The 25,604-nt window shown below is 35.4% G+C and overlaps 3 protein-coding genes across 9 annotated transcripts in view; 2 read left to right on the forward strand and 1 right to left on the reverse strand.

Annotated features, from left to right (window-relative positions):
• Positions 1-25,604, forward strand: part of LOC142336073 (uncharacterized) — a 482,576-nt gene that overhangs the window by 272,956 nt on the left and 184,016 nt on the right. The gene's annotated exons all lie outside the window — the stretch shown is intronic.
• Positions 1-25,604, reverse strand: part of LOC142336070 (uncharacterized) — a 114,079-nt gene that overhangs the window by 25,288 nt on the left and 63,187 nt on the right. The window lies entirely within an intron of this gene.
• On the forward strand, positions 1,174-24,896 carry LOC142336069 (glutamate receptor ionotropic, kainate 2-like). Of its 6 annotated transcripts, none has more exons than XM_075384580.1 (17): positions 1,174-1,552; positions 3,049-3,115; positions 5,250-5,489; positions 5,792-5,928; positions 7,179-7,361; positions 8,800-8,965; positions 9,332-9,522; positions 9,901-10,016; positions 10,401-10,590; positions 15,555-15,786; positions 16,180-16,355; positions 16,747-16,871; positions 17,238-17,383; positions 17,766-17,960; positions 18,326-18,408; positions 23,896-24,090; positions 24,545-24,896. In XM_075384580.1, the coding sequence occupies exons 2-17, from the start codon at positions 3,085-3,087 to the stop codon at positions 24,755-24,757; spliced, it is 2,619 nt and encodes an 872-aa protein (XP_075240695.1). In that variant the 5' UTR covers positions 1,174-1,552; positions 3,049-3,084; the 3' UTR covers positions 24,758-24,896. The 6 variants fall into 6 exon arrangements, with proteins under 6 accessions (XP_075240695.1, XP_075240694.1, XP_075240691.1 ...); XM_075384579.1 differs by having other exon boundaries at positions 1,174-1,537; XM_075384576.1 differs by having other exon boundaries at positions 1,174-1,478; positions 2,950-3,115.

Raw genomic sequence — 25,604 nt, forward strand, 5'->3', positions numbered from 1 at the left:
TCCACTTCCCTCTGAAATTATTGCGGCCCTCAAGTACTTTCCAATCCTGCTTCAGTTGCTCGAGGAAAGTAATTTGACGGACGCCGTTGAAGAAGTGCCTATATCTTCCATTGTTTAGTGGTTATTTGCTGTTTGTATAATTCTACACACTGTCCCAATAAAGTTCAGTTAAAGTCGATCTCATGGGATGACAATTAGTGACTCTGTGCTTCGGAGATTGGCCCAGCCGTTCTGATAGCTGACAGCTAAGAATTACAGCGCCAAATTCCGTGCCAGCCCTTACTGGTAGCTTTTCACCCTCATTACGGAAATCGCTGATAATGATCTTCACACACTCATTTATTGTGAAGATGGCTTTTTGCAAAGGAACTCGGAGTTGAATAAGATCGGTGCTTCTCGAAGTTGGAGCACATGAAGGGGGCAAATACAGCCTATGGTACTGCGCGTTATTTCAGTATTTGAGTTTATTTGAGTATTTGCTTCCAGCATCCCCGATCTTTGCCCTCGTTTTTTCAACAGTTAAAAACTTTTTTGAAACTTCGGATTCTGATTAATAAGATAAAATTGATCAATCTACTATAACCATCACCAAGGACCTCAACTTCAGTTTTAGTTCAAAACAGCAGTAATGATATGTTATTTATGGATGGTCAAACTTGGCTTTTCGCTCAAAGAAGTGAACAACGTAACACCTCGTTTTTCAGCTCAAGTTTCAGAGTTCCAGCCAATTTTGTAGCCGATTTAGATAAAGAAAAAAATTTGTCTCGATTTCTTTTTATAGTTAGGGTTATACAATATGAAAAAAAAGAAAATCAACATGGCGACGACAATAGAAAACAAGACAAACTCAATATAGCCACACTCAGCTTAGTTTCGCAGCTATAACGAGATAAGTTCAATTAATGAATTATTGAATCATTTAAGTATGAATCAATAACGATCAGAGCTGTAGCAACAATGGAATTAAACTTGAGTTCACCCTGAATAAGTTCTTATTTTGTGTACAGCTTATCATATGCAAATCACAAACCAATCCTCCTATTATTAACTTCTAACTTTATTTTTCACATCCCACTCGTTAGCACAGGTTGTTCAAGTAGTCAGTCTACTGGTAGAAGCAACTTCTGTTGCTACATAATTAGTAGTGACTACTACATTGGGTGGTATGTGCATGCGTTTACTTATTAGCTCACTCAGTATTCTGGTGTTGTAATCTCTTCCAGATTAAGAAAAAGAAGAGGAAGGAGAGAGGGTCCTGCTTGTCAGGGCAGAGAGGAACAGAGGAAAAAGAGACAGGTAGGAAATTAGATATGACAGCCAGTTTACTACTACTGTGCATTTATTATTAAAACAGATATGGGAGACAGATTAAAAAGAAATGGAAAAAGACGCTGCTTTCTTTATCCGTGGTCAAATTTCATATTTCAGATAGAAAAGTTATGATTCCAATTTTTGTTCTGTTTTACTTGCTCAATACAGTACAACATTAGATTTAAAAATCAATCAATGTTTGCGAAGTCTGACAATAAAACTAAAAGTAGAAATAATTAAAGTTCGTCAGGTATATGAGGCTAAAAAACAATTGAAAGTCACGAAAAAAATGTGCTGGGTTTAAACGAGACAGTGAAAATCTATTTATCTATATTGGTCCATCTTTATTCTGAGAAATCACGCGTGGCATAAAGCAAAAAAAAAACTGTTATTAAAAACCATCATTTTTTCAATTAGTTTGTGTTAATGGTGAGACGATCCCAATAAAAGTGTAAGACTCTATAGAAAAAAGACAGTTTTAGTACAAACGCATTGCGTTTCCAAAAGCTGATATTACACAATTAGAACTTTAAAAAATCAGTTTAAAGATCATAATTGAGAAAGCAGTTCCTAAATGCGTTCAAGATTTTAACGCATTAAAGCGTTTGAGATAACAAAACAATTGCGAATTTGTTCAGCTGTCTAAATGCTTATTGAAAATTCATTCAAAATAAAAGAGAGAACCGAATGCAGACTTTTGATAAGATATATATAAAGGAAATAAAAACTTATCACGTGTGCAAAAGTCACTAAAATAATAATTCCTTATTTCTTCTAAGTTTCCAAATAAAATTCAAACATCTTCAACAAGTGGCGGGCAAAAATTGGATATGTTCTGTCCCACATCCCACCCCCCTCCCGAAATTCTGTGTCGTCTATGCCCGCCTCCATTATGCATCTTTTGCGCGACGTAGAGCGCAAAAATTTATACCTACTGGGCTACAGGGAAAACAAAATAATCCGAATAACATTTCATAATGTTTTTTCAATTCTCTTAAATCCTATTACCAATTAAATCAATCTGTTATTCGAAAAACTTTTATAATTTGTAAGTTGTAGTTGAAATTACTGAGATCAAAAATACATGTCACACTTGGTATCCCTGTACCAATTAGAAGGACTATTTGACGAGATATTTCAGGAAAAAAAATAGACGGAATGCTGTAGACAGTATAAAACAGGGACAATTTGCCACCGTGTTTTTATTGATTGTTTCTTCTCTTCTTTTCCCTGTTTTTAATCAGTCAGTTTCTCATCTTTTCATACGTTGTCCTCTGCCCCTTTATTCTCTCGTTAACTCCAATTTAGACTGCCTCGGGTTACATGCCCTGATGAAAGGAGATTAGCCACTGTTAGATCCCTTAAAACGATCCCTGTCCTCTCTATTGTACTTTACTGTATTGCACATCTTTCCTATTTAGTTCTGGTTTTGCAAATTGAAACTGACTCTCTTCGTGATATAACATATTAAACTTTGGACATGTATTAAGGTCCAATCTTGGAATTATTTCACAGAAAAGTGGATCGTCTCTTTTCACCCTCTCCCCAATGCCGGCTAAGACTATGACTCTCTGTTACAAATTATGTATAGTCGTAGAGTGTAAAAATAGCATGGGCTAGTGGGGGGGGGGGGCGTAGCGTTACAGCCGCACTAAGTTGGTGGAGGGGACATTGGAGAACAGAGCAGATCCATAAAAGTTACCGCGATACCATTGTTGGAGAGTTAATTCCTTTTAGATGTCGAATTATACCTTGATGTGATCTATTAGAGTCATGAGAGGAATTATTCTATTATGGACCGTCGGTAAGTATCAATTGTTTTGCAAAAGTTTGTTTTGATGAGTAACTGAAAAACATAGCCAGCAGATTGTAGGAAAATAGCCGAGATTAAAATTCTGATTATTCATTGGGACTGAAATGGAAAAATAAATTCTCAAACTTGTGCTCTAAACTATCGTTCTGTTTGGCTCAATTAGACGATTTTCTGCTCTACTCAGCACCTAAGCTGAGGACTTTCAGGTAGAAAACTAACACGACTTCGCATTTTCTCCGAGGAAATCTGCTATTTATTGGATTTTGTTCTGCTAACTAGGTTTTATCGGTTCAAACCAATTCAATTGATTTGGCTCTCTAGATCTTTCTTTTATTCATTACAAAGCGCAAATTTGTTCAAAGAGTTCCAAGTTCTGTTCGTTTAAAAAAGTGAGTGAAGAAATTCAGAATAAGAGAGAAGTCCTGAAGCAACCACAAAAGTCAATTTCAACTAAAATGCCCTCAAAAACATCACCAAACACAGAATTACATCAAAAATCTGAATAGAAACAAAAAAACACTAGATCAAGCAAACAAAGATAAAAGTCCAATAAAGTATTTCATTGAAATGTGAAAATATCATCCGATTTCCTAAATATACATAACCGACAATGGTCGGGCGGATTGCTCTCGAACAAACGGCGAGCGGTTGGCTTCAGTTGTTGCCAGCTGGAGCTTAGGGATGATAGCAATAGGGGGGAGGTGAGCGAAGTGGAGGGGTTGGGTCAAGCGATGGGGTTGCTAGGGCTGGTAGAGAGGGGGTCCAAGGAGCCAGACCGAGGAGGGTGGACAGGGGAGTGTTGGGGGCGGGGCGGGGGGAGTGGAGGGTAAGAGGAGGTAGTGGTGAACATTTCAAATTAAAAACCGCCCTTCACACCATGAAATTTTTGGTGGACCGCATTCTTAGATAATAGGGCGTAAGGCTCTAAGGGAAATTAAAATGGCCTCCGGGCGTTACCTGCTTATCCCATTCTTGAAGACGAAATCTCAAATGGGTCAGAAGAAAAATCGATCAAGCAAAAAAACGCATAAACATACCACAGGACTAATATAATTGCTACAAACTTTGTTTGAGAGCAACTAATAACTGTACATATCTGAAGGAAATATTCTCTACTTGCCAAAAAGCTATCCCAATGAACTGATAGCTCCCAAGGAACTGAAAATTAGCTGAAGAGTAAAGAATGTGAGAATAAAATTTAAAAGCTTGCCAAAAGCAAAAAAATTCTCAAATGTTTGCAATTTTCTCGTTGAAAACAAGGATAAATTACAAAAATAATTATCACATGGCTTTAAAAAATTATCATCAAACTAACAAGAAGCCTTTCCATTAGTTAAAAATTGATTCGCTGAAACGATAAGCTTGGCCACAAGTCGCAAACTTTGCTTTAAAACCTGAAAGAGATTTGAAAAAGCCCTCAGATTGGTCAAAAAATTAACAAAGAAGTTAATGATGAAAATATGGCAAACTATGACAAAAAAAATAAGATGAAACAGAAACTGCCTCAAAAAACCGCAGGGGAACAACAAAATCTTCCGCTTAAAGAAAATTTGCTATGAACAAATAATCACTCTCCACTCTTTCCACTATTCAAATGTGTTCAGTCATTCAAATGTGGCAGGCTCAAGTGATCTATTTCTCATCATGACAAAGCAAACTACGATAAAATTGTCACAACCTAGACAAGATTATGACAACCAGGAAAGTATATACCTTATAGCCTTTCCGCTGAAATTGAAATATAGCACCGTACATTTGTATTCCAAAACGCCAACTTAATCCGAACCCTAATGTTAATTTAACGACTTTGTCATGCAAAATCCACAAGCTAATAGTAACTTTTTGACTTTTTTAAAGTGAAATCTACAATTTTGGGTTCGTAACAAGCAATTAATTTGTCTGAGAAGACAAATACTTTCATTTGTAGAAGTGGCGTGTTTGCCTCTTCCATTTCTCACTTGTATTAACATTTACTATAGTCGTACTAAAACAGCATTCTATAGTCGTAGATAGGCGTTTAGGGGTACGCGACATAAAAATGATTAGTGTGAACTATTCATGTTTCTTCAAAAGAAGCAAATCAATTTGTCAAAATTTAGGCGTTAACTGTTTGTTTTTTTTCCAGCATGCCATGCCACCGTCTACAACCAGTACTTGGAGAGTCCAGTTAAGATCGGAATCATCTTGGAGAGACCTGATTTAGAGGAACAGGTGATGCGGGACATAGAGACACACATTAACAGAGAGTACTTCCCCAAAATACAGTTTCGCTTCATCATTCGACAGCTGGGAGAGGTGAACCCCTACATGGCAGTGCAGCATGCATGTCAGATGATGAAAAATGGCGTCGGAATCTTCATATCCAGTAAGCGATGTCAATATTTTGCACACAATGAAAACGAAATGAAGCTGATTATTGGCAAAGATGAGATAGAAAGCCCTTGGCTGAGAGCTATTAGCATCCATATTTCACGCAGACAACGCAAAAGGTTCCTTTCATGAAGCAATTTTCATTACCATTGATGCCGTAGTGACATATTGGACTTCATTACAAAAAGAATTCCCAGAGCATTTTTTAAAGAAAATAATAGAACCAAACAAAACAAAGAAACGCAAAAATTTCAACCGTAACTTCAAACCAGTTTTTAATTGTTATTGATTGTTTAGTGAGTTCTTGCAGTACCTATTTTACACTGGCTGGTTTCGCAAGTGAGAAACACGTGGTCCATATTGGGGTAAATTTGAGGAGCTGCCAGCAGCACAATTGGGACCATCACATATACCACTACAGTTTCCCATTCCAGGTTAGAAAAAAAACTAATTTGAACTACTCAAGTCGTACGCTTTGAAGATAACGGTATTATTCATCATGCTCAATTCTGATTAACACAGAAACACCGAATAAGAGAGCACTTTTCGTACGCCATTGCGTGCTATGGTATAACCCTTCAAATTTTATTGGGGCAAGAAACTTCGTGTCAGCCCAAAAATTTTGGTTACGCCAATCTTGGCCGATTGATATCGTTTGCTTGAGTTATGTAGCACAAAATTTTTATAGTTGGAATGCTCATACAAACTGAATCAATCATTGAAGAAACTTTTCCAAGATTTTTCAACTTCGATCTTTTCGTGCATTGATGACACTTAACATACGAAATTGATATAATTAGAAGATTCAATAGATTCATACATATTATGCATTGCTAATAAGAATTTCTGAAAAGATCGAGCAAAATAGCGCCTTTGAAAAAGCAGGGTAAAATATTGGACAAAAATTTAAAGTTTAAAAAGTGCAAAAAAAACAATACTTTGATTCAATTGTTTCTCCAACAATAATATTTATTAATCAAAGTGTTGATCTACTATTGACAACGTAGGTATATATGTATGTTTTCATCTAACTGCGAAATTGGAGAGGCGTTCAAGTTGAATAAAACATCTTTTTAGGACACTTTCAATTATTGAGTTAAACTGAACGGAAAAGTCAGCACAAACGGAATTTCAAAGTAATCTGCTTGGACTTGATATGGAATTGTCGAAACTACTAGAATAAAAATACAGTTCTATCCTTTGTAACAAGACATGGTTGAAAAACAGTCGTATATTGTCTGGCAACAGCTTGAGCTATTTTGTCTAAAAATTCACAAAATCGTTCAGGCTAATTGATCCTAGTCTAACGTTTAAGCATGGGTTTATTTTTTTCACCCAACAACCTTATTTTTTAAAGATATTTGTCGTTTGGAGGCAGTTGTGAAGTTTTATTAAGGAAGCATATCACATGTCGTCAGAATTGAAGACCGCAAAATTAAGATGATTATAAGATAATATCGAGGGTGGTTTTTGAGTGTACAATTTTTATGCATTGTATAACAATTGATAGGTAGGAACATTGTGAGAACGCACATCATAAAAACTGATATAGTATCTTTCTAAATGCAAAATTTCTAAACTCAGCAGAAATATCTTCCAACTTCCTTCAAGGGCCGAAAAGTTACAAAACTGGGTAACAAAAATTCAATCGCCGATTCGAAGAGTTTTTAACATGTGTTGGCAGGTAGACATGAAGAACACAGTAGATGTGTTATTGGGTGATATAGTGAGACTGGAGCAGTGGCCGAGTGTCGTGCTACTCTACGACGAGACAGTATTCAGAGAGAGGGCACTCAGCATAAAAGCAGACATACAGCGAAAGACACACGACATCAAATTTCATGAGATAAAACTGTTCCTCGAAAATGACAGGAAACCGTTTCATTTTCCAACCCTCATAGCTCAACTAATCTATCGGCATTTAAAAAATAGGCCAGCTTTTAATGTTAGAGACCTAATAAAAAATTCTTTACGTTCTCTAGGTACAGCTAATTTCGAGAAGTTTTCAAAGTATCGAGTCAGTAGTTGTTACCACCACTGCTGCACTTGGCTTCAAATTACTGTATATCATACTATTTGAAACTATTCGGTCAAAAAGAGATCACTGCAGCTTTTTTTGTTTGATTAGCTTGAAAAAGGAAAGAATATTGACAGCTGCAAAAGTTGACAGTTTAAATTGTTACCAAACCATACTTTTAAATCTTTAGGTTGAAAGGAGGCCTGTTGCTATTAAATGGTGCCAGGACAAATTACCCAATTCCATTTTACCCAATGCCATTGTTCCTTATACCATTATACCCAACCTGTCATTTTACCCAACCTCCCATTTTAACCTACCTGCCATTTTAAACAATTCGATTTTTTACCCTATTGTCAAAATTACCAGAACTACTATTTAGCATGATAAAATGACCCGTGGGACTTGATGCGAAACATTCACAAACATTGGATTACATTGCCCGCTTAAATATGTTAAAGCATCCTTGCACGCCGACTGCTAAATTAAAATCGGATCATTGAACGAAAAGATCAAAATTAAAGGACAATGGATAAATTGGCATTTCGTGAAATTGGCATTTCGTGAAATGGCAGGATGCGTATGCTGGCATTGGGTAAAATTGTCAACAACCTTATTAGGTTACATGACAATTTACCCAATTCCAGCTTAGCCAGACGTTTTACCCAGTATACCCAAACTGCCATTTTACCCAATCGCTTTATACCCAATGCCATTTTACTCAATGCCCTTTGATCTTTTCGTTCAAAAATCCGATTACAAATAAGCAGTCGCAAATACAAGAAAGTTTTAACAAACTTAAGCGGGCAAAGTAATCCCATGTTGGCTTGTACCAGTTTCATATCAAGCCCAACGCGACATTTTATTACGCTAAATAGTTGATCTGGTAATATGGGTTGGGTATAATGGCATTAGCAATAACGGCATTGGGTAGTTTGTCCTGAATAATATTAGCAAAAGGCCCTCTTTCTACAAAATTATTTGAAAATATGGTATACGGAGAAAATTGGAGAGCGCGGCGTTGATGGCAATAATTTAATTTGTAAACTTTCGCAGTAGTCAATATTCTTTCCCTTTTATGTTTATGATATAACCAAGAGCTGCAAGCTTGATAGTTAACTACAAAATTTTACTCATAGCTTATATTTTTGAACCGAAGTTGGAAAAATTGAATGCAGTCAGACATGCCTATTGATTCCAGATTAACTTCCTTGTCGGTCAAAGGAATTTCGTACCAAATTAACATAAGACTAAAACTCGATCACTTGGAAAATGAAAATCGCATTACGACAGGAGCAAAATTTTGGAGACAAGGCTGAAAGACATCATCAAAGATGGAGAGTTTTTCAATTTCATCATATTGGCCAGTGAAGAAAATACCCTCAAAATAGTTCTGACAGCCAAGCAGCTGGGGGTGAAGGGAAAAGAATACAACTGGATCATTGCTAACCATGGTAACATTCACAAATCATACCTATAACGGGTTTTATTAGAAATTCAGCTCTACCAAACAAATCAGCTACTTTAACTTCCAAAATGACACTGAAGCTGTAGCCAAAGTGTTAACATAATGCTGAAAATTAAAATGTTTTGCTATTGTTCACTTTAGTAATTCAAGCTTTATAGAATTTGCTCAACAGCAATTCCATTGACTGGTCCCCACCAAGAGAGTTCCGTATGTATGTGTGACCATGTCAATTGTGTACTACGGAGGTCTGCGAACCATGCTAATTGGTTTTATTTAAGCAATAGATAATCAAATAAAAGACAACTCATACTATCTATAATATTATCAAAAACGTGCGGCTGATTTTCTGTAGAAATCGATGAAGATGAGTTGAATAAAATTGACAACACAACAAGGGCAGTGGCCATTCTACGCAAGCGTATGTACAAGACACGCCATTCTCCTATAGTTAATGGTCGACAGGTTGCGACGGTCGGGAGACGAAACTACTTTCAGGCCGATCCGGAACAGGGTGTCTATGACTACTTCTACGATGCTATAGAGGTAAGCGAAAACATTTCCGAAAACACCTCATCTTTAGACTAATTATTGAAAATGCATTTCATTCATACTCGCTAAAAGAACTGTCTGAAATATGGGAAAAAATAGAAAGAGGACAGCTGAGAACAGAATTATGCACTTGAAAACCTAACGCTGTTCCGCTGTGATAACACAAGAAACGAAAAATTATTATTTATTCCCCAATACATTAATGAATTATCATTAATAGTATTGATTAAATCAAATACCTTTAACGGTTTCTTCGCAGTATTTTCTATTTATTCGAGATTCCAATCTTTTTGCTTGGTTACTGATTCGAACTTTGATGACGTGTCGTAAACTTAAAAACGCACTAAATTGTCCTTGTTTCGGTAATGACAGGCGGCCGCTCAGATGGCCAACAAGACGCATCCCCTCATCAACTGGGATCTCCTGAGTAATCTTGGATGTACAAGTGACACTTCCTCCACTTTCGACCAGGGAGACAAATTGAGAGCGTGAGACTTTTTTATCATTGCATCGGTTCCATGAATTTCGTACATAGCTTTATATGATTACCAGGAAAAGTAAGTAGGGTGGTCAGCATGATAATAAATGTCGCAATTATACAAAACTAATCAATTAACAGATTAAGTTGCTTCATAGCAATGAGAAAGTCTGCTATTCATATATAAAGCAAGAAAAAAGAATTAAAAAGAGGAAAATTCCAGGAAAAGTATCTAGGCGTCTGCAGACTAAAAATTATATCAGTGATTGTTCAGCATTAACGGATCACCTAACTAAATCTTTGCAGTACTATTCAACAGCTCTTAGAAACCGACACTGCCACCAGTGCACTAATTACGGACATTTTGAATGAAAAACTCAGGATGTGTTTTTAGGGCGATAATGGGGACCAGTTTCAGAGGGAAAACGGGTCAGATCAAGCAGGAGAACTTCAGTCTGGTGGATTACATCAGTCTACAGCTGAAGCACACAGTGTCAACACAAGTATCTGGTAGTCACTGGGTGGACATAGGCAGCTGGGACCAGGAGGCAAAGCTCAATCTCACAACTGAGAAGGCATTCGAGGTTAAAAAACGATAGATCATTCAGAGCAGCAACTAAGATTACGCAACCTTGGTTTGAAAAAAACATCAATTAACAGGGACAATACTTGTTGAATTTTGAATAGTTGTGAACAACTTAGTGACATGTAGGAAAAACGGGGGGGGGGTTCGTCATTTAGAAAGAAGAAAGAAAGAATAAAGTAAATTTCTCCAAATATTAGACAGCAAATTAAAGCAATTTAATTTAAAAATTTATTTAATCATATAACATAACAACAAAACGTATCTCGGAGAAGACAGATAGGCGGGGTTATTAAACCCACCTAGTATCTGCCCTGGCAAAAAGTTAAATAGTTACAGTTAAATATTTAACATCCCCTGTCCAGGTCTCCGGTGCCAACGCTAAGGCAAACAAACCTCAGAACGCTGTCATAGAGACATGAACAAGGCAAATTGCTTAATCGGAAGAAAAACACTGTGTCTTTGCTAACGAGAGAGCCGCTGATTCCTAGCTACTATGTATTAATTAAAAAAAATAGAAAAAAAATTTTTTCCTGCAGTTCGATTTTCTTCGTCGATTTTCTAAGTGTAGACTTAGTTTTTTTTGCAAAAATAATACCATTTTTGAATAAAACCATTTTGTATCAATTTTTGACTAGGGTCCATGGAAAAGAAAAGTAAGGAAAAAATTATTTAAAAATATAGGATACTAGCTCCTCATTATTCAGCAATTAACTTTCTTTGAATTTATGAGAAAATGTCGATATTTTTGCCAATTTTCGTTTTCAATATTTTGTGCTAGAACTTCATTCTTTCTCAATATGTTAAATAACCTTGTACAACGATATGAAATAGAGGAGCGCTCAATCTGCTTTTTAAAGGAGGGAATTTTTAGGTAATTTTTGGTGGACCTTCTAGTGTTTCTGGTACTATGCTCATATTCAAAGTGTTCATTTAGATATGTTTCGCTATGCATCTTTCTCAATGATTTCGGGACAAATTTCAGCAGCTCATATATATGAAACTCGAATACTGTTTGCAATTTATTTGAGATAAAAGTGTCCCTAGAACTACCTGACAATTTCCTGAAATAAATGAATTTTAAAATTTTTTTCTGCAGATTGTAGATAGGTAAAAGCGACGAATAACTGCTACAGCTATATACCAAAATAACGTATTGAATTATGGGGTTAATATTGCTTCGATAGTAATCAATTAACTGTTTTCGGGGTACATAGTGACGCAGCTTACATATAATACCACACTGTTTTGAGAGTCTTTTCTTAATAAATTCTATATGTGATTGAAAACTTAATTTACTATCTAAATAGATTCCAAGATACTTACAAAGATTTCAAACTTCAATAAAAACATTATCAAACTTAAACACTGACTTGGAAGCACTTTTTTTGTTCCCTATATTCAATTGTACGGTTTTTTCCATATTTAGTATTAACTTATTAGCATTCAACCAAATATTGATGTTCTGCAGACCGTCTTGCACTGAATTATTGTCTTTATTGATTGCGGTGATGCTTGTATCATCCGCAAATAAAATAACATCAAGAGATTTGCAAACTTTCGGCAGATCATTGATATAAATGAGGAACAACAACGGACCCAAAACAGCCTTGTGGAACCCCACAAACAATGAAATTCCAAGATGAACAGGCCCCATTAACAATAACCCACTGCTGTCTCCCATTTAAGTATGATGTTATCCAATTTAAAGCTGGGCCGCTTATACCAGTGTTTTCGATCTTTTTTAATAAGATATCGTGCTCAATGGAATCAAAAGCTTTTTTAAGATCAACAAAGAAACTGATAGCTTTTACATTTTGGCAATTCAATCTTTTTTTTCGACTAATTCAACAAGAGCGTCAATTGTACTGTGTTTGGCACGAAACCCAAATTTCCTATTGAAAAGCAAATTCTGATATTCCAATATATGCGAATGAACAAAGGACGTTCTATAATTTTACTCCAAACAAAGAGAAGAGAAATTGGTCTGTAGTTATTTTCATCTAGTTTTGATCCATCCTTGTGAAGGGGAATTACTTTAGCCTTTTTTAGATCATCGGGAAAAATTCCTTCTTCAAATGGTTTATTGATTACCTGAGTTAGGTATGGAATCGTGATATTTGATGATAACTTTACTATGACATTACAGATATCATCATCACCAGATGAGAATTTATTGTCTAGGTTTTAATTGATTTTTCTTACCTCGTCAATGGTTATTGGTTTTAGATACATGGAGGGGTTAACTTCGTTCATCTCTGGTAAAGGAACATGTTTAATTTATTCTTTCAACTTCGGACCAACATTGGTGAAGAATGTATTAAACTGCTCAGCAAATTGTTAAATTTTATATCATTGATTAACTTATATGTTTGCCTTGAGTCTGCTATACATGATTCAAATGTTTCAAACTTGTTGCGTAACAATTTGAATTGTGTCGCTGCCTCATAAATTTGCGGATATTGTTTCAAGCTTCGATGTGCTTTATTTTTGGAAGTTTATTTTATCGGTCACGCATTTCAGAGGAGCATACTTGTTAGTGGTTTCCAGGAAAACGTTGTTGAATTTAGTAAATAATTCATTGATACTAACATCTTAAAAATGACATCCATTCCTTAGGCACCAGTCTAACACAGTTAAGTAGTTCGCTAGTTGCTCTTGATCTTTTATAAAGCTTATGTCTCTAAACGGCAGATAGTTTTGTTCAGTATCAACATTAATTGGCCACTTCTTTAGGATAGGATAATGATCCGAGAAGTTTTCATGAGTTAGTACACTAAAATCAGGGCAGGCAAAACTTTAATAAATAAAGAAGTGGTCTAGACAAGTTGCGGAGTTAAAAGTTTCCCTGGTAGTTTCAAGATTGGTAAGCTCAAAATCATTAGAAGATATCGTACATAAATAATTAGATTGCAATTGGTTCTTTACATGAATACCGACGTTAAAATCACCAGTTATAACGGTAGGGCAATTTAAGGAAGTTAAATCATTTAAAAAATTATCCAATTTTTCGACGAAATTTAGTTTATTTGTTCTTGGTGGATTGTAGACAGTAGCCAATTTAAAGCTGTACTTTTTGTACTCTAATGAGACAAGAAGGGTCTCTTCCATATCTGTCGAGTGTGTTTCTAACAAGGATATGGAATCCAAAATTTGTATCATCACACCTCCGCCATGTGTGTTTCTATTCTTAATTGCATAATTATTATAGCCTGGAACCAATAAGGAAGCGATGTCAGTTAACCAAGTTTCAGTGAGAGATATTACATTTGGTGGAGAGTCCAGACTATGGACAAGTGCTTCCAAATCATTAAGATGTTTTTTAACGACCGAACATTCACAGTTAATACATAAATAGTAGTTGGTATAATAGCACCAGGAGGAAGAGACAGATTAGGATCCAGATTCTTGACTTTTTCTGATAAAAAGTCGAGTATCTTTAAAGCAGCTCTGTACAGTATAAAAGTCGTATCCCAACGCTTGACCAACATCATATAGGCATTGATTTTATACACTCTATATTCACCTCCAGCTTTAACGTAGTGTAAAGTTCCTTCTCTTAACCAAACTTTCTCGATGTTGTTGTCACTCTTCATTAAATTAAAAAACTCCAGTCTAGGCGCAGTCATGTCTTCAAAAATTCTAACGTTCTTCAGATTGTCGAAATTTTCCACATTTTTCTTGTTTTTCAATAAATTTACCTTTGCAACTCTCCGGGAGAAACGAATAATTAGAGGACGTGCACCTGGCTTCTTTGTCGGCAATGGATGGGCAATAGAGATATCGTTCGCACTAACCTCAGCCTCAAGTACACTCGCAAGATCAACAACTCTTTCCATAACATCTGCAGAACTTTCAGGCAAACCAATTATTCGCACATTCTCTCGTCTGTTGTACGATTCCAGCATTTCACTTTCACATTTAGCTTTCAGGTCACTTCTTTCTTCGGCGTAAAAAACTGTTTCTTTAACTTCTTTCGTGATGTCTTTTCTCAAACTTTTAAGGCTCTCATCAACGGCGGCTTTGATTTTCGTAGTCAGTTGATCTTGAATCGTTTTCACAATATCGGGCATTGACGATGTTACTGCTGCTTGAATTGCTTCTTGAACCGTTTTAGTAAGGTCACTTTCATTGTCTTCCGGGCTCAGTGCACTACATAGACGCTTGTTGTCTGCTTTTGCGAGAGGTGTTTGATCGTGGTATCTTAGATCTGGTATCTTTTGTTCGTCTTTACCCGGTGAAGTAGTCATCTGTTCTACGTCTTCTCTCTGAGAAGTAGTCATGTTCATTCTCTATTTAATAAGTTTATCACATCAATTAGGCTAATCTATTAATTAGGCATAAAATGAAATCCATTGCCGCATAGTCAAGGTCGTTTTCAGAACAGCTCAGCACATACGAACAGTTGTTTACTGTTGATCAGACAAACGTTTGTATTTTAAAACAATTTTAAAATATTCTTAAACTTATTGTTGTCACCATATTTGTTAAATCACAATCTCTACCTTAGATACATCCATACCTTTTAAGATCCTACAAGAATCTTGCACAAAAATTTTATACTTACCAAGCTAGGATGCGAGAGAGTGCGAAACAGAATAGATGCGTGGGCAGCACAATAATTGCGTATAATAATAAATTTGTTTTCAGTACCGAAAATTCAAGCTTCGAATAACTAAACCAAATTTGAGTATAAAGCGTCGTACTGAACGAATGCTAGGAGGCAATTTGCCTGTTTCAGCACCGTTACAGAGCTATTCAAAATTAGATTATATGTTCGAAATGCATTTAGTTTCTTATACTGAGACCAATCAAGAGGAACAGGAAAAAAGGGGGTTAATAAAAAGGTATAAATTCCTATCTGAGAAAGAAGGATCGTGTAAGACTTGTAAGATTATACAATATAGTAATCAGACTTGCAAAATGTTCCAACAATAAGGACATCAAATGACTTAATTGTAACAGATTGGCTACTCCTCCTTGCAAGACATGACATTGAAGATTGTGACTAAAGAAGAGCATCCCTTCATAATCAAGACAGTGAAGAATGGGAAGGTGAGCTACGAGGGGTGCTGCATAGACATCCTCAAAGCAATTCAGAAGGAGCTGTTGAATGACAAGTTCAACTACGAAGTGTATGAAGTAGAGGACAATCAGTATGGGGTGGAGGTGGACGGTCGATGGACTGGATTGATAGGTCAGTTATTACTAATTTTGCCTGTGTGTAAAATTTGCCTATGTGATAGGACAGATAACAAAGTTTGTTTATCACAACTTTTGCCAAACTTAATAATATCAGCAGCAGCTGAACAACTTCATTTGGTTGCTTTAGAGACACCGCGTCAAAGGTGTCCTTGTCTTATGGTGATTTTTCAAGCACTGATCAGATTTATACTAAGTTCTTATATGGATCATTTATTGGCAATATTTGGGGGAAAATTATGATGATAAATTCGTTGTTCCAAAAATAAAAAGTTTTGCAGAAAATTAATGAGGTTCGTTATAAAAATAAAAACAACGTTTGTAACAAATCAACTACGCGAATAATGCGTCTTAAGTTATCATATTCACGTCAATCGAGCAATTTCAGGTGACATTCTGTACAAGAAAGCACACATGGCAGTGGCAGGGATGATCAGGAACTACGACAGGGAACTAGTGGTGGACTTCACTGCATCTTACATGGACTATGGAGTGTCCATTCTCATTCCTAAGCCACAGAAAACCACCAGCATATTTGGATTCCTAGAACCACTCACTGTCCAAGTAACCACAAAATTTTCACATACATTTTTTCAATTTGCTTCACTGATACTTAACTAATGCTTAACTCAACTAATGCTTAACTCAACTAATGCTTAACTCAACTAATGCTTAACTCAACAATTAAAAAACTTATAAGTTCGACAAAAAGTGACATTATATAGACGTTAATGGAAAAAAACCAGACAACTCAAGGACGCATAAGAAAAGACTGAAGCAACGAGGACGAACGATAACAGTAATTGTTTAAAAAAATTCATTATTTTAGGCCAAAAGTAATAAAAACTAAACTTTCTTCGAAAACAATACTTCTAAAATAACTACAAGCTATTAACCGCTAACCGCGTAATCAGTGTGGATGGTTACAAACTTTACTCTTATATTTCTTTTATAGGTGTGGATCTGTATCTCAGTGGCGACATTTGGTATTGGTCTGATGCTGTTCGTACTCTCTAGGCTCAGTCCCTTCAGCAGACACAACCAACTTGGCACCGATGAATTCAATCTCAAAAACTCTATGTAGGTAGAAGCAAACAGAAAAAAGTCACCGTTTCACTTAAATCGGCTCTGACAAGACCAAACTTAATTCGAAAAAACAAAGTAACAAGAACAATGACCTGAGCATTTAAGCAAAAAGCAATCAGATGTTTTCATCATTTTTGTCTATATTCATTTTTCTCTATTTTTATTTTTTCTCATTAACAGGTTGAATAAATTTTTAACATCTTCATTTGACCAGCCATGCTACTAAAATAAAGATCAAATATCAATTTTTTTCATTGCAGACGCAAAAATTCAGAGTAGGGTCAATAGAATAAGGCAAAATTTCATAAATCAATATGGTAACATTAAGAGTTAGCTTTTCTAAGAAACAATACCACTTAGGTGGTTCGCCCTGGCCTCTCTGATGCAACAGGGAGGGGATGCGACTCCCCTGTGTGTGAGTGGGAGGATTCTGGGCACATTCTGGTGGTTTTTCACCCTCATCATCATTGCCACATACACTGCCAATCTGGCTGCATTCCTCACAGGCCAGTACTATTTGATACTCACTTTAAGATCTCCTCTGGATTATTCTCTTGATTATTAACAGTAAATCAACCGCGAGTTTTCAGCAACCAAAATAAGTTCTCAGAACAGCCGAAATTAATGCTATACCCTGAAATCATGTCATCAAAAAATTGTTGCAATAGAGTTACTAATTCTTGAGACAAAGCAAAACAACAGCTAGTTAAAACATATTTGGTTCTCATTTGATAACAAAGAGATCAACTTCCATTAAAAACATTTGTCAGAAAAAACACCACAATAGCTCTTCAATTCTGTCCGTCAACAGTTTGATAGTTTTTGAAACTCTTGCAAGTCAAAGTCATGCTGAACACACACTTAGTGAATAGAGTAGTCCTAATTTAGTGACGAGGATGGAGACCCCAATAGAGTCCTTGGACGGTCTGGCTAGTCAGACTCGCATCCCATATGGTACAGTGTCTCCTAGTAGTCTGCAGCAGTTCTTCAAGGAACAGAGCAAGATAGACCCTTTGTACGAGAGGATCTACAACTACATGGACACAGCAGAACCATCGCCCATGGTCGGTGATGAAGACGAAGGTTACCATCATTAATTTTGACATTACTCTACATAACACACTATTCCTAACTGCTCGATTGAAAATTGTCGGCTTCTAGAATTACAGGATTACAAGAGAAATCACAGAAACAATTGTTTATCGTACGTTTGTTGATCAGCTGAAATATGTACATAAACATTGCTCCGTATTTTTTTTCTATTCATAAAAGCTCTATTAAAAAAAATCGGTTCTTTGAAAGCTAAAAGCAGAAATCAGAACTTTTTTTAATGGTACGCACAGCACTATGTAAATTGCTTCCTTGACACAAAGCAGACACACATCCAATTATAAAATTATATAATTTTCAACATTTTGGGATACTGAACCCACAAATTTACTTTACAGGTATACGAAGAGTACTGGACGGTAATTACGCCTTCCTGTGGGACGACCCTGTTCTTCAATATCATCGAAAACTACACTGCGACGTTAGATTTCACCAGAGAACTTAATTTTGCAGTAATTATTCGGGCACTGTTGATCTTTTCATGAGATTTTTGGCTAACCGCTTTAGTCTGGGAAATCTGACTTCTTAATTCTTCTATTTCGTTGTTTTCAATTACTTTTCTTAGAAGCCTGTTTACCTTTCCTTTGATTTCTATTTACTGTACTACTTTCCACGATTTTAGCCCTTCAGTACTCAAAATTTTGCTTTTTTCAAGACAGAATAAGGCTCGTGTGAATATTACGTCATAGTGACTTTCACCGCATGCCAATTGCAAAAAGAGAAGAACATAGCAAATTGCAGGAAAAAAGCCGCCGTTGACGCGCTTGGCTCAAAAGAGACAGAAGAGATAGAAAAAGAGATTTTTTCTAAGCGTATAAAAGTGTTCTAATGTGTTATACAGTTTCAGCTAGATTCTAAGTCTATACTTAATTCAGCTTCTAAACCGAAAACTATTAAGCTGAATACTGATGTCAGCTAGCAATCACTCTAATGAACCTTGTTAACCAAATGCAAAATGACTTAATGACGGGGCTTTATCGATTTATCCCGTTTCTTTTAATTTTGATCTTTTAACATTGACAGTATTCACTACATTGCGTAATTCAATGAGCGAGAGAATTACAAATCCAATCGGTTGAAACAGTGAGTGAAGTAAGTCACGAGTCGAACGTAAAAATCTTGACTTATGAACTTACGAAAGGCGTGATCAAAAGGTGAAGCGAATTAAAAAAACAACATAGCAGGAGAAGTCCTGAAACAATTCAAACATTTTCATTGACAAACCCAAAAAACAAGACCATGGATTGACTTGGAAACAACTTGGACAACAATATGATAAAAAAACTCTGGATATATTCTGCTCCCCCCATCGCTTAGTGAGCAACAACCTTTTATGACCCCCCAGGCGCACGTGCTATTTTTTTACATAGTAACGTGCTATATAACAAAAAATAATTTGTAACCGGGGGTAATAAAAAACACTGGGGGTCAAAACAGAATAGATCCAAAATTCTGATGAAAAAACAGCAAATAAAAAGTCAAATTGCAGCATCTGAAAAATTAGCTCTCAAAGCCAAAAGTTTTGTCCAAAATCTGTTTTCTCACTCCATTTTAGAATTGGAGTGAAAAAATTGGAGCGCTCAACTTCCTGTTTTGGCGTGGTCAAAATCACTATTCCAATTTGACTTTAAAATCCGCGAAATTGTTTTAATAGATCTTAAAAAAGCATAGCCAGAGGGACTCGAAGTCTTCGTCGTTAAAACTTGCACTTCAAAAAACTAGTGCCTAATGACTGTAAGCATCAAAGAAGGGAAAACAACAATCCTAATTGAAATAAAAGAAAATATCGTTAAATTAATTCAACAAAAATTACGACACTTTATTAACGTTTGCATTTTGCAAGTACATATACCAACAGAAAATATTTTTTCCTGCAATCCAGAAAATTGAACTCCTCGCAATACTTTAGAGAATTCAAGATAAGCATTCAATGAACTCTAATTTCGAAATTAACGGAAAAAAACTACGAAAATGAAAAAAATTAAGATTTCTCAATTTCTTGTCAAAATTTACTGCTTGCTATAAAAAACTGTATTTAATTTGTAACAGAAAGTAGCTACTGCCTACGAGCACTAGGCCTAAAGTCAGAAACAAGTAAAAGCAATAAAACACTACATTTGTCCAAAAGCCGCTTAAGCAGACTTAGAACCAAAAAAGTTGAAAATTCAAATTAGCCAAAACTCACATGAATTACCAAAAAAATACGAAGCGCTATCAAAACAACCTAACAGACACAACTTGAGTCTAAAATAACTTTGTTAACAACATAGGAAATTTAAAAAAAAACAGCTTGAAAAAGCCGCACGTGGATAAAAGATTTTGTTCGCTTAGGAAAAATCTTTCACACCTACGTTTCTTGCTCTGTTTCAAAGTAAGACATGGGCAAAAGAGAAAACAAGGGAAAAGTATCTGTTAAGAAAAACATAAAGCATCTGATAAAATTTAAAAGTTTCTTTACAAATTAAGATGCAAGAGAACTACAGGCAAAGAAACCTTGCAACACGATTAGTTTTCATTCAATAAAGGATTAACTATTGACACAAAAACCAACAAAATCAGTTCCCATAGAGAAAACCGAAAAGAAAAAGGAATGACAACGTCAAAAATTGTTATTTTCTATAAAAAATCTTGAGCAAAGTAATTCATCAAAATGCTAAAAAACTACTTCCCATCTATTAGTCTGAGAAAAAAGCTTCGATACATCTGCTCAGGAATTTATCGACCAAACATCTGTCAAAAAACAAAAACCAAATGAATAAAAAAACTAGGAAAAAAATTGTATTATTTATTACAGTGAAAACTGCCTTGTGCAGCCTTCAATGGCAACTTTTATGATCAGTACCTATAGAATAGCTTTAAAATAAAGATTGAACAAGAAAAACTAGAGCAAGAAGATGAGCTTGCACTTAAATTCAGATGAGCAAAAACTTAAAAAACACGAAAAACGACCAAAATTTGTTTAGATTTGCTCACATTAAACAATAACATTAACTCAAAATTAAAATCAATTAAATAAAAAGGCAGTCAAAACAACTAGAACAGCTAATTTGAACCACAAAATCACAATAAATGCGGTAAAAAAATAAAAAAGAGTACAAAAACTGCTACAAAAGCGTCCACCATGACAAAATAGTTTCAAAAAAGTAGCTCAAAGGTGAATCTAAAAGTTTACATAGTCAAAAATGCTTTCATAAGTGTTTTTAAAAACTTGGATAAACGATACGGACGATTTCGATACGGACGAAATTAAACTCCAGTAGTTTAAACTCCAGGCAGCAAAGGCAGCCAAAACAACAAGGACGGCTTATTTGAAACGCAGAGGTCCCAACAAATGCCATAAATAATTGAAAACAAAAACTGCTGCAAAAAGCGTACAACATGGCAAAATGGTAAATATAGATCCAAGTTGAATCTGAGTTTAATTTTTGCATCAGATGGTCAACACCCTCTTCAAGATGTAAAACAAAAACTAAATCGCCTCTTCGAGTCGTAAAAAGATAGCGCCTCAAAACAATTCAAATTCTTTGAATTGTAAAAAGAAGTGCGCCTAAAATAGCCATTGAGAGGCTGACGGCGGCTATTAAAAATACTTCTTAACTATCGCAAGTCAACACTCTAGTTCATGATGGATTTCAAAATTTAAAAAAAAAACATGGAAAAGAAAAACTAAAAAGTAAAAGAAACATCGCTCCGGTGGATTTGTAGCGAAATCAGTTAGGTTAAATGAAGACTTGCGACCAAAAATTTGATAAACGTACAGTGAAATAATATCGGTTAAAAGGAGATTTGATTTGTAACCAGTAAATCATTAGAATTTAAAGACTAAAATAATATAAAATTTGAACTATTAGACCGAAATTTAAAAAAAAAACGATAATCTTTTTTTCGCAAACTTTGGTTTAAAAAACACTTTTAACCGTATCTATGTATTTTGCTGGTTACATAATTTCGTTTGAACCGTTTTTTCTCTGCATCGAAAAAACTTAATGGGAAATCAAAGACTTCAGGCGATTTAGAGTTCTCAAAATAGAAAACAAATTTGTAAAAAACTAAAAGGAGAAAAATGTATTCTTTTCCAGATCCTAGAGTTATTTTTGCAAATAATTCCTTTGGTTTCAAACAACTAAGTAATTTAGTATTTGAATAAGCGTGGAGACGTAAAAAATTATTTCGAGAAACGTAAATCAAAACAATCAAAAACATCACTAAAAAGTAAAAATGGAGATCTTTTCTTATCCTTTAATTAGAACTCTTTATTTTTTCAGATTACATTTTTCGGACAAATGCCCTCTAAAAAAATGAAATACAGACCAGTAATTAGAGAGTTGAAGGATCGCCAGGTTAAAAAATTTAATACAAATGTTCACAACTTTTCTGAAAGTTCACAACTTTATCTTTCACTTCTCTTTATTTGAGAATTTGCTCTTCCAACTGATCTTTTCAAGTCAATAGGGGTTTTTGGAAATTGAAAAGCTTTCTTTTCAAAAGAAAATTTTTTGAAAAAGATATTTTTTTTTCAGTCACCTAAAAACAATTGAAACTTCTTGTTTCCTCTAAAAAAATACTCCTACATAAAATAGTGAAAAGGCCAAAACGTAGACTTAACTGATAACCAAAGCTCCTCAACGGCACGCATTGAGAGCCATTAAAAATAGATTCCATCTTTCCTTCACATGTAGACAAAATTAGGTGCAGAGTGCAAAAAATGTTAGAAATATTTGAAAAAATTAGAAATTTTTTTAACTTAATTTCAAAAACAAAACTGTGGTTCATCAAAAAGGTCAATTCAAATTTAACTGTCAACTTTACAATTACCGATGCAATTACGTCAAAAAATCCTCAGCTAGTTGTCTAAAGAAATTCATCATGACTTAGAAGAACGGCGATGATCCTTGAAAGAAGATCACACGGCAAAAATGAAATTTTGAAACTGTTCTTTTTGTTTTCTGTGTCTGTATTTGGGTGTGTGCTTGTGTGCGTGTAAGTATAGGTGTGTAATGGTGTAATGTCTGTGGTGTGTGTGTGTGTGTGTGAAAGCAAAAAGTAAGAGGTAGTTTGAGAGAGTTAGTTCCTTTAAATGTCAGATTCAAGTAGCGGCTGAGCGCGAACATTGTCAGAAATCATGAAAAATTAGAAAAATTATTTAATATTTGCTACAAACTGCAGCTCCAAATATATCCAAAAAGAAAACTCCGTTGATAACAGAACTGCGAGATCTTGAGAAAACTAATTCTTCAATTGTGCTAACAAATTATCAAAATTGACAAAATTTTTCAAAAAAGTCAAAAAGCGTTTTTGACGTTTTTGAAACGGTAAATTTCAAAGTTTGAAACGGTAAATTTCAAACTTTGGTGTCAAAATTAAATTTACCAATACAATTGCCTGAAAATTCCACATGTAGTTATTTGGAGATAAAAAAAAGAAAACCTGAATGAACATTGACGAACCTTGAGAATTGACCAATTGTAAAAAAAATAGTTTTTTTGGTGTTGGTCTTTTTTGTGTAACGTGTTGTGTGTGTGTGTGTGTGTGTGTGTGTGTGTGTGTGTGTGTGTGTGTGTGTGTGTGTGTGTGTGTGTGTGTTGGTTTGTATGGTTTTTCCTTGTCTGTGTGTTTCAAATTGCGCTGCACTACTAAAATGTGGCAAAGTGGTTTGCCTTCCTGAAAAAACGGCATATTTTTTGTTTCAAACAGTTCAAGTAATTTCCTCCAAGGCATATAAGTTGCTTTCGGATACTTCCAACGTTTCTCTGACAGAATTTAAAAGTTTTTTGCAACCTTGAGAGGTATGTTCGAACATTCCGTGCTACGCGCAGACTCGCACGAGCCGTCTTGTATAATATTAGGTGAGGTCATGACAGCAATCAACTATTTCGAGATTTCATGAGGTTCATTTTGTTTTATGTAGAAACTGACGACAGTTGGGAAGCCGTTCAACAGGAAGAACTATGCATTTGCAGTGCCCAAGGGGGCACCCTATTGGGAGACTATCACAATGAGTATCCTCCGACTGCAGGAGTCGGGCGAGTTGGATAAGATCAAGGCCAAGTGGTTTGAAGTGGAGTCTGCATGTGCAGATGATGACTCAATCAACGGCGGAAAGGTCAGTGAAGAATCACAAAGCTTCCATGGTTAAAATTTAACAAAAATTCAAAAACGAAATACGACGCTCATTTCCAATTATGTTTTAAAATGATAATTGCTTTGATATTTGACGTGAGCATTACTTATGCTTTACACTGTTATACCGTTTGTTTTGTGGTAAACGCTAGTAATGATTAATGAAGTGTTTTTTAATATCTTGTTGCAGAGAGCGCACTTTGTATTCGGAATTTCTGATCACTCGGCGGCATATTCAATTGATACAAATCATACGTAAACTTCTCCTGCTCTCTATCAATTTCCAGCTCGAACCCAAATCGAGCGGACAAAAACATTTCGGAACAGCCAAAAACCCCATATTAAATGAACAGTTCCAGTCTCATATAATAAATAACATTTTGCAAACATATTGAAAATAATTGAGGCGAAAGCTTAAAAGACTTCACAATTTTCAGGAAGCAGAAGGAATTGCCCTGAAGAACGTGGCGGGTGTCTTCTACATCCTGGCGATGGGCGCCGGACTCGCATTTTTCACAGCTATCATAGAGCTGGTGTGGCATAGATACCTGAGAGGGGCCAGGGAAAAGGGATTCAGAGCAAAAGCGAAAAAGGAAAAACCACAACTGCATGTCAACAACATTCACTTCATTGAGCCAATTCTCAACTGACAGCAACTCGTTGCACAGAGTTTTAATGAATGTGTTGAAATGTGATTATATGAGTGAAAAAATATTATTGGTATCACTTATAAATCACTTACAAATAATTAGTAGTTATAAATTACATTTAATGAGGAATTGGGGTTTACCATTAGTTTTCCGCTCTCAGTTTTCATGGAATGATGAGCTTTCTGCATTTATAAAACATACCCGGCAGATTGCCGGAAAATAGCTGCCGTTGATTCCAATAAGCATGATTGGGATTGAAAGAATAGAAGATATTGAAAAAAAAGATTTTTGTACAAAAACATTTTTTTAAGTCCGATTTATTTTGATGGCATTTCGTAGTTGAACATAACGTACTTCTGTTTCTTAGAGAGAGGCTACAGGGGCTACTATCAATACCAATAAGCATTAGAGATGGTAACTAAGACTTATAGGAACGACGTTCAAATAGCGGGCATCTAAAATTGGGCTTTATGGGTTTATGCTGTTTCAATTTTCTGCCTTCAATTTTCTATACTGACTCTGTTCATTTCGAATTGCTTTGCTGAGCAACTGATGTTCAAAATCAGCAGAATGAGAGAAAAGAGAAACTAGCACAGAGAAGTTAAAAAGATATCACGCAAAATGTTGAAAAAGCGGCAAAATGAGGTAAAGCGAAAATTTTTTTATTCGACGAAGTAAAAAAAACATAGCAGGACAAGTCCTGACGTACAATTCAAAGAATTTTCATTGACTAAACAGAAAACTAGACCTAGAACGGACTATGAATGGTTTGGAAAAACCATTTAAAAAAAATCCGATTCAAAAAATCGAAAAAACAGTAAAAATCAAAGTGAAATTGCCGCATGTG

The sequence above is a fragment of the Convolutriloba macropyga genome, chromosome 3, assembly GCF_964194025.1.
Source record: "Convolutriloba macropyga chromosome 3, txConMacr16.3, whole genome shotgun sequence".
Taxonomy (NCBI): domain Eukaryota; kingdom Metazoa; phylum Xenacoelomorpha; order Acoela; family Convolutidae; genus Convolutriloba; species Convolutriloba macropyga.